This window comes from Somniosus microcephalus, chromosome 14 (assembly GCF_052327205.1).
Source record: "Somniosus microcephalus isolate GS21.2 chromosome 14, FLI_Smic_1.0, whole genome shotgun sequence".
NCBI lineage: Eukaryota > Metazoa > Chordata > Chondrichthyes > Squaliformes > Somniosidae > Somniosus > Somniosus microcephalus.
In genome coordinates this window covers 69742795-69755675 of record NC_141000.1, presented here as the reverse complement: position 1 = coordinate 69755675, position 12881 = coordinate 69742795, and the positions used below count along the sequence as shown (strand labels likewise).

The 12881-nt window shown below is 40.4% G+C and overlaps 1 protein-coding gene across 3 annotated transcripts in view; it reads right to left on the bottom strand.

The window, feature by feature from the left end:
- The window catches only part of sytl5 (synaptotagmin-like 5), a 139381-nt gene that overhangs the window by 46739 nt on the left and 79761 nt on the right, over nucleotides 1–12881 (bottom strand). For all 3 annotated transcript variants that reach the window (XM_086006622.1, XM_086006624.1, XM_086006623.1), the window contains exons 3-6: nucleotides 10959–11074; nucleotides 8794–8917; nucleotides 6446–6595; nucleotides 1710–1859 (exon numbers count right to left, since the gene is read on the bottom strand). In XM_086006622.1, the coding sequence (XP_085862748.1) occupies nucleotides 1710–1859; nucleotides 6446–6595; nucleotides 8794–8917; nucleotides 10959–11074 (540 nt within the window). The remainder of the gene's footprint in view (nucleotides 1–1709; nucleotides 1860–6445; nucleotides 6596–8793; nucleotides 8918–10958; nucleotides 11075–12881) is intronic.

Genomic DNA, 12881 nt, shown 5'->3' with positions numbered 1-12881 from the left:
TAGTAGTTTGCAAGGGGTCGAGGTTGGGTTTTATGAGGAGGGGATGATAAAAATGGTTTTGAAAGGAAGGGGGACAGTGCCTAAGGAGATGGTGCCATTTGTAGTGTCAGTTAGCATGAAAGGATAGTTGGGTGGTCAATAGTTTAGTGGAAATGAGGGAGCAGGAGGTGAGCCTCATTGATGAAATGAGCCCGAGAGGAAAGGGGAGAGATAGGTGTTCAGGGTTAGAGTGGGAAGAGACCTGGGGAAGAGGTTTGGCTTGGTGGGCAAGGGGAAGGTGGCGGGGGGGGGGGGGGGTCAGCAGATACACCTCAACAAATGGTTTATATCTTGATGACAACTTCAAGAGAGGAGGTGGTGGGGGGAGAAATTGGCAGAAACTAAAGATATACGATAGGACTCAGCATTATAAGCAGGAGAGACTGATGGATTTTCAGAATCTTTGTTATTCTTTCTAAAAGAGTTTTTAGGGCTTAATTTAAGCTTATACTGGAAAAAAATAATTCTATATTACAATGCTCATTGGTCATTCATTCAATTCATCAATAGAAAGAAAATTCATACATCGCTTTGAAAACTAAAGTCCATTTTTCCACTTAGCTTTGTCCTATTTTGGGCTTGACATAAGGTAGCAAGCCAATCAAGTAAAGGAAGACATTAAAGTCAAGCCAAGGGGACACAATACTCTCACTACAAAAACACAAACATTATGCTCTCAAGTAAAAGGATACAAGTGGAAAATTTCCATTTATAACACAAGTGGACTTTATTTTTAAACTTGTATAATTAAAATTGTTTATTGATTTTAGTAACATTTATAAGCATGAATTCTGCTTTATTATTCATGATTAGTCATGTATTTTATTACCATGACACAAGTCATTAACTGTAACTATACGAGAATGCTTATTTATAATATAATTCTGAAGGATATCTTTTACTCTGTGTACCAATCAACCTGGACCACCAGAGACTGCAAGGGGATCAACTGCAGCTGATGTAACCAGAAGAACCAACATCAGTGACCCCAATATTAACCACACTACCCATCTCCTTTGCATAACACAAGGTAATATGCACCATCTCTGTGTACATTGGCATTGACAGAACAGTAGTCAACAGAGATCTTTCTTTCTACCCAAACAGTAGTCCTTGCAAACAAGTTCTCTGGATAGATTAAGGCGACCACTGGGGACTAAAGGAACTGTGCCCGGCACTCGGGTAAGTTGCTGGGAGTAGGTTCCAGAGGGCCTTGTGACCAGGGTGGGGGAGAAGCTCAGGGCAGGGGGGAGGTCTGAACTTTTCCTGTGAGGTGAAGAAAAGTACTCGTGCTCTTCCTGGCCCCACAAGGAAAATTAAAATACAAGTAAAACCACTAACATTTTTGGGCCTCTTCTGGCCACGAATTCTCTTCCTGCTAGGTTGGTCTGGCAGGACAGCCACAATGGTTTCCATCAGGCAGGCATGATTAAAATTACCCCTTTAATGTGTGCCACAAATGAAAATAAAACCTGTGCATACATCACTAATTCCATGCAGCATACATATATGGACTAGTGCTGGCAGGCTATCAATTAAACTTAGAGTGCAGCTATGAAACAGAACGTCCACTTGAGTGCTTTAAAGCCATCTTCTCTTGGCTCACAACAACTCAACCACCAATAGTAATGACTTCATTTTAAAATCCAGGAATTATTTTATTGGATTACCTTGAATTCATGGGTGATCCATGCTTTGATTGTGGATGAGAATTTATTTTAACACTAAGCTCACTTGTCCGATCTGTGTAGTCCTGTGGTAAGGACTGAGCTAGTGCTTGTGAGGCTTCAACCAGGCTGCTTACATCAGTTCTAGACTTCCTGTTCACAAAAATTTAAAATAGGATTTTGTAAAACAGGCGCAGTACCGTATTTCATGGAAGACTTTTAATCTTTCATGGCATTTCGTTATCCCATACCCATATCTGGGACATATAACTGGCCAGAAAAATACTCACATTGCACAAGCCAACAGTCATGCATCCAAACAATGTAATGGTTGTCATTTTTTAACTTCTCATTCAAGCAAAATTTTTTTTATTAGCATTGCATAATTTTACGAAAAAACAGAATGGAATACATGTTTTTTCCCCCAAAAAAATTCTGTCCTCCTGTCCTGAAGGTGTGGCTCTGTGCTGGGGTTCTGGCAGTCCTTCACTATGTAACACAAGCTACTGTGCTTCATATGCAAGCCCAGACAGTGATTATTCTTCAACAGAAGGAGCATTAATGCTGAGCTTGATCCCATGCTCACCTGACCTCTATATATCTGCATTTTCCAGCATGGTCACTGGATGCAATCAGGCCCAAGAACACTGCATGATCTTTTCACCATCCCTAGCCTTGGGCACTACTGAGGCCAACTGCAACATCTCCTTCTACATCCTGTCTAAGAACAGCTAACTCAGCACAGACTTTGGAATAAACCAGACCTTCCTGATCTATGAGTTTTAGTACATTCTCTAACACTTCTTGTGCCTATATTTTTTATGATTGTTCTTGGGTTGTAGGCAATGCTGTCAAAGCCACATTTATTGCCCGTTCTTAGTTGCCCTGAGAAGGTGATGGTGGGCCTTGTGCTTGAATCGCTGCAGTCCATGTGAAGAGACTCCTCCCACACTGTGTTAGGTAGGCAATTTCAGTAAGATCATTGATGAAGCAGCATCTTGGGCCAAGGGCACTGCTGTGAGGAACTCTGGCAGCGATATCCTGGGGTTGAAATGTTTGGCTTTTGACAACTGTGACCATGCTCCTGTGCATCAGTTATGAGTTCAGTCACTGGAGGGTTTTCCCTTTGACACACATTGACTACAGTTTTGGTAGTGTACCTTCGTACCATACTTGGTTAAATGCTGCCTTGATAGCAGCTACTCTCACCTCTCCTCTGCTATGCAGCAATACATAACCTCAGGTGTAAAACACTGATTTCCTGGCACATAGCAGCAAAAAGATCTAAGCACAGCTAACTGTTAATTTTGTTGGGTGTAACATTGATATGAATCTGCTTCTAGAAGAACTAACAAGACCAGATCTATTCTAAGGAAACCTCTTAGCTAAATAGAGCAATACCAGCAAAAGATGTGACGAAGCCTGTGATTTAGACACTGAATCCTGATCACTGAAGGAAGATGTTTGACAATTGGAGGTAGGAGCAAAAAATAAATGAACATTTTTTTTGGAAGGTATGTTTTTATTATGTTAAAAATTCACTGCGAAGGCGATATTGTGACACAAATTAGACTGCTGTGATCCCCAGTCCTCCAGTGGCAAATTTTCTGGAAAAATAACTAGAAAATGCCGCAGCGAGCATAGAGACGGATCAGGAGAGGAGCAGCCAATGGCTAAAATAAAAGCCTATTGCGATGTGTTGCTACTTGGGCCTGGAAGTGTTTAAAATAGATGTTTGAAGGTTGAACTGATGGGCAGAAACAAGCACAAATTCACCTTAAGCTTTTTATATCTCTCTGGTTAATTCATTAGATGGAACAGTGATCTGAATTACAAAAAAAGTAACATTCGGATGGTAGTTTAAGGCTAGGAACCGGCAATCCGCTCCCGCCAGATATATAATTTCTATTGCTTTGCACCAGTGACTTTAGACACAGTCAGAACTGCACCACTGAATAATAAAGAAGCACCACATGAGGACAACACAATTAATTATTAATTTAAACAGTAAACTACAATTCCTGTGATTGCACCAAACATACTGAGCCTACCAGCGTCATTCTGTAGTGGTCTAAGTGGCTGTGACAATCACAGTGACGTTAATTAAGAAAACTTGATCTTGCCATTGATTTTAATGAGGCAGTGGAGCTATAATAATTAGGTGTTCAACTTAGTTATGCAATTTCCACATATTAATATTGTTACACATACTGTCATTAATGTCTGTGGATAGAATTGCCCGATGTGTGAGCAATAGTGAAGCCAATTCTAGGGTTTGGCATGCAGTTTTAGTCCCCCTACTTAAAAAAAGATATAGATGCATTAGAAGGGGGTTAATGAAGAGCGATCAGGAGGATTTCAAGCTTGAAACAACTAATTTATGATGAAAGCCTCGAGCTCAACACAGTACGTTTAAACTGTACTTGCATATGCTGGAGAAACGATGGAGGGGAAACATTATACAGAGATTTAAATAATGAAAGATACAGATCTGGTTAAAATAAGCAGGCTTGGACAAGAGATGAAAAAGAAAATCTTCTCGTGGAGGATGAAGGGATGACAAGAGATAATAATTGACTAAGTTGCCTTGGTTTTCAGAGAAATTAATGTGTAGAAGATAATGCGGTGGAGCAATCAGATAGAATAACTATACATAAGGAAGTAATACCAAAAATAATGGCAACACTCAAAGTGGAAAAAGACATCAAGCCGTGATGGCATGCATTGTAGAATGTTGCAGGAAGTCAGGGAGGAAATATTAGAGGCTCTGACTGCAATCAAACATTCTTGGATATGGAGGTTGCACCAATGTAACATAGCAGTTCAAAAGGGGAGAGAGGGATAAACTGGGTAACTATGATTTACCATCAGTAGTGGGTAAGCTTGTAGAGGCCATTTTGGGAGAAAGAATAAGGAGAGAACATGCACTCTAAATGCAGACTTAGGGGTTCAAATATACAAATCTTTTGAAGTGGTGCAATTGTTGAATCCATCGGCACAGTGTATGCCAGCAATAAAGATAGCCAAGAGCGTCTTGGGCTGTATAGCCAATGGAATATGGCACATCTCAAAGGTGACTGTAACAACAAAATGTTTCATAAAGCTCCCCTACAGGCTGATGGGTAATTGCATAACCCAGTGAGCCATACACATCAGGAAGGTGGTGCTGCATCAGCTGATTTCAACTGGGGTAGCAGTGGGGCATAGCAATATGGCTTTACTGCCCCTGTGCTGAGGATTGGAACAATCTGCCATTGTCCGCTGCTCCTGACTGCTATCCAGTGATTCCTGCTGGAAATTACATGTGGGAGGTCCAGTAAGCCACCGACACCCCCTTTCTAAGCTCAAACATGAAAGCGAGGTATGGAAGGATGGCAGCAGTCAAACAGCCTTAACCCAGCATTGTTCAGCACCTTCTGGAAAGGAAGAGTGTTCAGGAGAATTCATGACATTTTGAATTAATCCTTGAAAAGAACTGGAAAAAACTGAGATCGTGTTGCTTCGTGTAACTGACTGAACTTAATGGGCTAAAAATTGAGTAGCACCCCCTGTGCTAACTTCGTGCCCGGGAAATTAGCGTCCTCGCAATGGAAATTGAGTGGTAGCGCCCCAAGAGGGAAGCGGGACACTACAAGAAGCACCTCGCCTCCCTTTTGAGGCGCTGCGAGGGCACATCGCGCCGCAGTATTGCAGGCCTTTCTCCCCTTCTTAAAGGGGAGGGGCCTTGCGCAGTGCGACCCAGGGCACAGCTGGGCCCCCGGGGATCAGGAGTGCCGGCAAAAGAGCCCGGCACTCAAGAGAAGTGCCAGGCTCATGGAGCGCAGCCAGCACTCTGGGGGGGCGTGGGTAAGGAGGCCGGGGATGGGAGTGGAGGCAGGTCTTGGCAGGCAGCCAGCAACAAAAATGGCCGCCCCGCACCTCGCCTTTAAATAGTGCCTCCCCGACCTCAAGTAGGCCCCCCGGACCCCGTCGGACAGAGTGTCTGACAGTCTAACCTCCCGCTGAATTTCGCGGGCGGCGTTGGTGGCGCTGCGCCCGGGCACTAGTTGCTTTGCGCCCCATTAGTGCCCTTTAGGAATTTTTCCCCCAATGTATTTTGCATCTCATCAAATGATCAGTTAGTGATGCTCTCAGTTAGTTCCTGATATATAAGTATTGTTACAGGTAAGCTTTCCATTATACAATGTCTCTAAGTAAAGTAAAATAACACTAATTAACTTTTAATATTAAAAATGTCAGATTGTAATTTAATCCTTACCTGGATAATGCAAAACATATTTTCATTGGTGAATTTATATCCCTCTGAATTTAATGGGGGAATCCAGTGGGCATATTTATTATCTGTCATATGAACATCCTGTACATGAGCATTGTTGTGCAGTTGCACCACCACCAGAGGGAATTCTGTTATAGTGGGTCCATCTTTGAAGCTACATGGAATTGAGAAATTAAGATCAAGCAGTTTCGTGTAACTGGCTGAACTTAATGCATTTTGCATTCAAGTTCACATTCTGAAAAGTGTTATCTCATTGCCTGTTGTCTCAGTGCTCCTTATGATAGTCTTCAGAAATATCGGGAAAGGTCAACTTCTGAAGCAAACTAAAGAATGGCAGCAGAACACAATTTCCACGTCATTATCAGATGTAAGCACCGAGACAGAACAAATACCTGCCTATAGTGTCCCAGAGGGTCAGTAGTTATGTGTGTGTATATTTTAAAATACGTGATCCATTCATTACCTGCCAGATCGGGTTGTGGAATGTATACTTTCCATTTCAAAGTCTGAGCCTGCATAATTAATGCTTCTTCCATCCTCGGACTTTGTGTCTAGTCCCTGATCATTCTGTATCTTCAGATTGGACTTGCTATGTTTCCTGTCGGGAAGGAAGCTGCCACAGAGTAGAAGAGAAGAGCACAGTTAAATTTTGCATAATTTCAATGGTGGGGGGAGTGGGGCAGGTCACAGTTTTTCTGTTTATTCTTTTGCTGTGTTTTAAAGCAGTTTCATCCATATTTTGTACTTGGACCAATCAAGATGAATTCAATATGAATTCAGATTCTTTTCCTTTCATTCAAAATCCAACCCCATATTCTGATCAGATTTCTTATTGAAGTAAATCTTTTACAACACATCACCAGGGGATCTGTTGCCACACATGGTACTTCAATTAACTGAAACAGACAGCGGTCACATCTGAAGTCTGAACTGATCCAAAATGGTCATACAAGTCAATCCAAATAAATCCAAACTGTTAACTGGAGAAACTTTGTTCACCCAACAATTAGCAATATAGGTAGACCCAAACAAAGAGGGACAACTATCAAAATAAGCCTAATGCATGATTATAATGATTAACTTAAGAAGTTCTAGTTAAAGGACATTTGTCTTCATGAAAACATGGTTGGCAAGCCTTTTTCATTTTCAGTCTCAAAGTGAAGAGAACATCCTCTTAATCTGGTCACCAAGACTATTTTATTATGTCATAATTTACATCCATTATCTATCATGGACATATTTGGATATCATATATGCAGAGATTTACAAGGATGATACCAGAAATGTGAGGGTATAACTATCAGGAAAGGATGAACAGGTTGGGTCTCTTTTCTCTTGAAAAGAGAAGGCTGAGGGGTGACCTAATAGAGGTCTTTAAAATTATGAAAGGTTTTGATAGAGTGGATACAGAGAGAATGTTTCCACTTGTGAGGAAGAGCAAAACTAGAGGCCATCAATATAAGATAGTCACCAAGAAATCAAATAGGGAATTCAGAAGAAACTTCTTTACCCAGAGAGCAGTGAGAATGTTGAACTTGCTACCACAGGGAGTGATTGAAGCGAATAGTATAGATGCATTCAAGGAGCGGCTAGATAAGCATATGAAGGGGAAGGGGTTATGCTGATAGGGTTAGATGAGAAAAGACAGGAGGAGGCTCGAGTGGAGCATAAACGCTGGCATGGACTGGTTGAGCCGAACGATCGGTTTCTGTGTTGTATATCCTATGTAATCCTATGTAATATAGTCACCTTATTGCCATATTCATTACACTTTGCATTAAGCAGTAAATACCAATATATTACATGTCTGTTTCACACAAGAACAAGTGGGGTAAGAGCTAGCAACTGGGTAGTGCGTGGAATTCTGGGACCTAGGTTTCAATTCAGTGCAGACTGGCGGAATGAAAGCCTCCTCTCTCTACTGACTGTAAGGGCCCTCTTTGAAATGTGTTTGGCCAATCTCAGTACATTTCTTAGTGGGTGTGGGCCGACAATACAAAAATGCTCCTAGTTGACACTAAATTGACAATTGCGAGGTTGAAATTAAGCCCTATTGTTAGTTCATTATATTACATGGCATTTACAGCACAAGAACAAGCCATTCAGCCCAACTGGTAATTAATAACCCATAGACATCTATAATAGTTTCATGATCAATTAGCAACAGTACAAAAGGTGAATTACACTAAAGAAATAGTGCTTTGTTGAAAAATGCAACTTGCTTTTAAGAAGGAATTGACTGATACAATTTACTGTAGTAAGCAATTTGAAAATAGATTTTCTGCAAGCTTCCCCAGTGGATGAAGGCAAAATGCACTGCATGGTAATACTAAGTATATGGATCACGATACTCCCATGCTCAATCCTGTGTTAGGTGATTTTAGTCAAGGTAGCAATGGAAGTATTACAATTGACTTCTGTTTGTCAAGGTTTCCTGTTTCTTATTGCTGTCCAGTGACCCCTGCTGGGAAGTGCAAGTGTGCTGCCTTTAGGTTGGAACAGGATATCCCCAATAGTCGAATAGCCAGCTGAAAGTCATCATCTAACATATGAAGAGTGGCCATTGAGATAAGTTGTCAGAGGGCACCCATGGAACCACTCTAGGACAAGATACGAAAAGGGAAGAAAATTGGGAAAAAAACGTTTCTCCTCAATAATCTAAGCAGTTTGGCCAAAGTATTCTTCAGTTGCACATCTCTTACCTTACAGCAAATCCAGCTGTTTGAATGAAGACTATAACTGAGACAATATCCCAGTAAGGGATTTAATGCAGAAAATGCAGCAGATCCTTAAGGTTCCTCTCTTACTTACTTGAGCCGTCTGAGTGCATCTGGAACTATCTTCTTCTCATTTCTGGTTAATGTGGGGAGGGTCCTTGAAGCTTCCTCTGTATTTTGTGGACGTGTTTTTGCCTTTGGCTGGTCAGTCTTGCCTCCTGAAAGGAGTGAAAAGAGCAAATTACATTTCTGTTCCACTGAAAATAAAAATATAACACTTATTTAGCTTTGTTTCCAGAGAGTGCCACAAACTTTGCAATTAAATAAATCATATACTTGGATCAAACAAAATATTCAAATGTTTTAAATCTGAACTTTCATAGTATTTTTCATGCACACATGAACAAAAATAAGGCATCTCCTAATTTGTAATGCGAGATTTTCCACTTCAGCACTCCCAGCAAATGCCTGGACTGCATATCAGAAAATTGTTTACTTTGGAGTGTACCATGTCTGTGACTTTTCCTTCCCTTTATAGTGAAATGTATAATGCAATAATTCCAGTAGGCAGCTACAAAGCACTTCTAACTCCATCAATTCCACTGAGACCCACTCAAAGTGCTGGTCTGTTTGGTGAAATACAATTGTATTGGCTCCAGTGTAACACAGCAGATAACACAATGCCTATAATTTGGTGTACACTATGACTGTTCAGATTGGTAGGTGTTACAGGTTTAAGGTAATTCCTAGTTATTCTCTTGGGTTAGCATTACTGGTCTCTTCCATAAATGGACCTGCACTTTTCACCATCATAAGTTTACTTTTGCTACCCAATATCTAGGTATATGATTCTGTCATCCAAAGGGGTGTATCTGTGAGACCCCATTGGAAAAAAGACAGACTTGAAAGACATAGCGCCTTTCACTACCTCAGAATGCCCCAAAGACAGTCCAGATTGTTCCACCCTGCTGACTGGAGGATGCTGTTTGTTGGTGAGCAGATGATGTGGGTTGTAAGAGCAAGACAACAGAGAGCAAAAATGCAAATGAATCAAATAAAGAAACATAGCAGCTAAGTGGATTTTTAATGTAGTACTGAACTACAGGCATAAAAAAGGTCATTGCAAGGCAATAAATAGGATACTGAATCAAATAATTGATAAACTGTAACAAACTTCCTCAGCTTCTATTTTCTGAGGCCCACACTACTACCAGTCATTTACAAATTATGCACACTATTTAATAAGTGCAATAAAACTATTTTAAAAAATCATATAGCAAATTCCCTGCCACTTCTCCAATTTAACATTGGGTTGGGATCATCAAAACATGCAATTAAACAAAGTCTATTAAATTATATTTTCTTAGTACTTGCTGTAAATGTGTAGCCAGTTAAATATAAATTGAAGGCCCTCATCACCTTGTAGAATTAATCAGGAAAGTCTTTTGTTTCGGATATCATATCTTGATGATATTGTACGAATGGAGGCAACCTCAGTTGCAGATCAAGAACGTTACTTCATGACATCATTAGGACACTTTGACTCCCCAAAGTGATGAAGATTCCCTTTTTAAAAGGGCCCTTGCTCTTATTTTCTATTTGTCAACTTGAAATCAGTTTTATACATTCATAGGAAACCAAACCGTGGTCTTTATGTGTGCTCACATTGATTTAAATCTGCCACTTGCGGAAATCCCTTGATATCCACTCTTGATGATGCTGTTTAGTAGGACTATTGATTCACTTGACATAAAAGGTGTGTAGTTGCTGAAGACTGTTGAGCAAACTAGTCAGAAAATATCAATGGGCCGGATGTTGCAGCCAGCAGCGAATGAACGGCGGAGCACCAGCCGATTGTTACACTTGCCCATAGACATTTTATGGGGTTTTTGCACTGGAGCTTGCTGTAAATTAGAGAGCCAAAAACCATAGCACCCTCTACAGAGGATCTGCAACCTGTGACAGGGCAAGCAATGTGTGTATCTTCTTAACCAATCAAAGTGAAGAATTTTTAATGAGTAGTGCAGCTCCCTGTTTGTGGTGCAGCACTGATAAGTTTAACAATAACCACAGCATTAAAGAATTTTATTGGGCTGAATCCTAAACCGACAATACTGTAACTACTAGACCACCTGTCCAGACTAAATAGAGATTTGTTAAAATATTTGAAGTTGTATGTAGACCTACAGAAGGGGACATTGTTCCTTTAACATTTAGTGGCAACAGTAAACTCGAAAGGAAATGTCCAGTGTATCCCACCTATAGATTTCCTGATGATGGACTGCTTGATGATTTCACTTCCCATCCCTGATGCAGGTTGAAATCGTTTTGATCTCTCTTCAAAAAACCATTCACCAGTGACCACCCTCAACTGTCTGTAAAAAGAAAGAACAATGCAATAGCAGCTTCTGTACACAAGAAATAACTCTGAAAACACTATGAATTTTACATTTTAGAAACTCTTGATGGCCATTTGGTTGGTCTCCGATTAAAATTGACATTCATTAAGTCCGCGAATTAATTTTTAAGTGCTCCATACTGATTACTCTTGAGATTCATTTAAACATTGTTGTTTGCGACACTACAGAGCAATATTAAAACAGTTAGAGATTTAATTCAGAAAGATACCATGATATCCAACTGTGTTCTGCCATTTTTCATGATTATTTTCTTTATATTTAATTTTTTTCCGTTGCTTTAGGCCAGTGCTTACTTTTCATCTCTAAAGTAAACTCTCTCTAAAAACAGCACATTTAAAGATATGCAATGGGAAATTATATACTTGTAAAAATAATTACAGGTTAGAAGGCTAATAGTGTTTCTGCCAGCAATAGTTCATAGGCTATCTGTAAAAATATTAGGATCCAGTGCTCCCCAATATTTGAGAAATACACAGGTTATCATCATTAAAGCTGCTGTAATGGAGAGCTTAAATCTCACCCAGTGCGGCAGTAATGCATCAGTCATTCTTAATCATATGTGAGTAACCATTTCCTACTCACTTGCCATCTGTAGCATTTTGGGACAGAGGGCAAATGTTGGTTTTAGGGCTCCAATTTCAGTGTAGGCCTTGTACGATCTGCTTGATATCCCAAAATACTGCAAGTAATTTTTTGTCCCAATATTCGTAAGCTATTATTCTTCATTTTCAATTGTTTTTACCGTTCCTCAATTGAAACCTGCTGCCCACTTACACAAAAGATGTCAACATTAAAAGTATCAAAATACTGAGATTATTTTTATAAAGATGCGATCTGAGGATCATGTACCCTACACGCTATGCTTTACACCCTATTTTTCTATGTTAAATTAATTCACTAAATTTAGTTTATTTTGGGATATTAATTTTCTAAATATATCTGCTGGATTGTCCTGTACACTGGGTACGCTCAGCAGTATTATTGCAAAAAAGATTGTGATGGGAAACTGAATCCATTTTTAAATGGTTGCCACTCTCTCATGAAGGGTCAAGGGAAGCCTAAAACTAATCCTTTCAGATCTTCACCAACAAAACAATGGCATGAAATTTAACAATATTACTAAAGGGAAAGGAAGCAGTAATCTGTAGGCCCAAGTAAAAAATTCCACTCAGCATTCATTTAAAGGAAACCTTCAATCTTTACTAAATGGCGCCCAGTTAAGAGGTGTCACCTCAACTTTTCTTTGCTCAGGGGCTTTAGCTAAATATGGGGCCTCTGACAGGGGTGGCGATCTGAGTTCAATAGGCAGCCCGCCTGTTACAACCCAAGAAGGCGCTCAGCTACCCCGTTTCCAATCCCATTGGAACAAGAAGCAACCCATCAACTCCTGTGCCTCCCAGTGCTGGGGTAGGTATTTAATGAATCAGGGCTGGGATGGGGGAGGGGGTGTGTGTGTAAGGAGATGCCCTGAATGTTCTTCATCTCTAGAGCCCCAAGAGTTCTTAATTCGGCTGTGGATGGTGTTGAATCCGTGATTCTTAAAGTACGATGTTTTCCAATAACTACACGGAGGCTGTAACTTAACAATCAACAGGTGTTTACTGGAGGAGGGTAGTCTAAAGACTGACAGTACAGAGGCATGCTCAAGGCTTATATACAGGTGTGGTCACTGCCGGTACTACAGTATACAGGAGCTGTAAAAGTAGTTCTCTCTTAAAGGTACATACACTACAATTACTCCCCTTTTAGATTAGCAGTACCC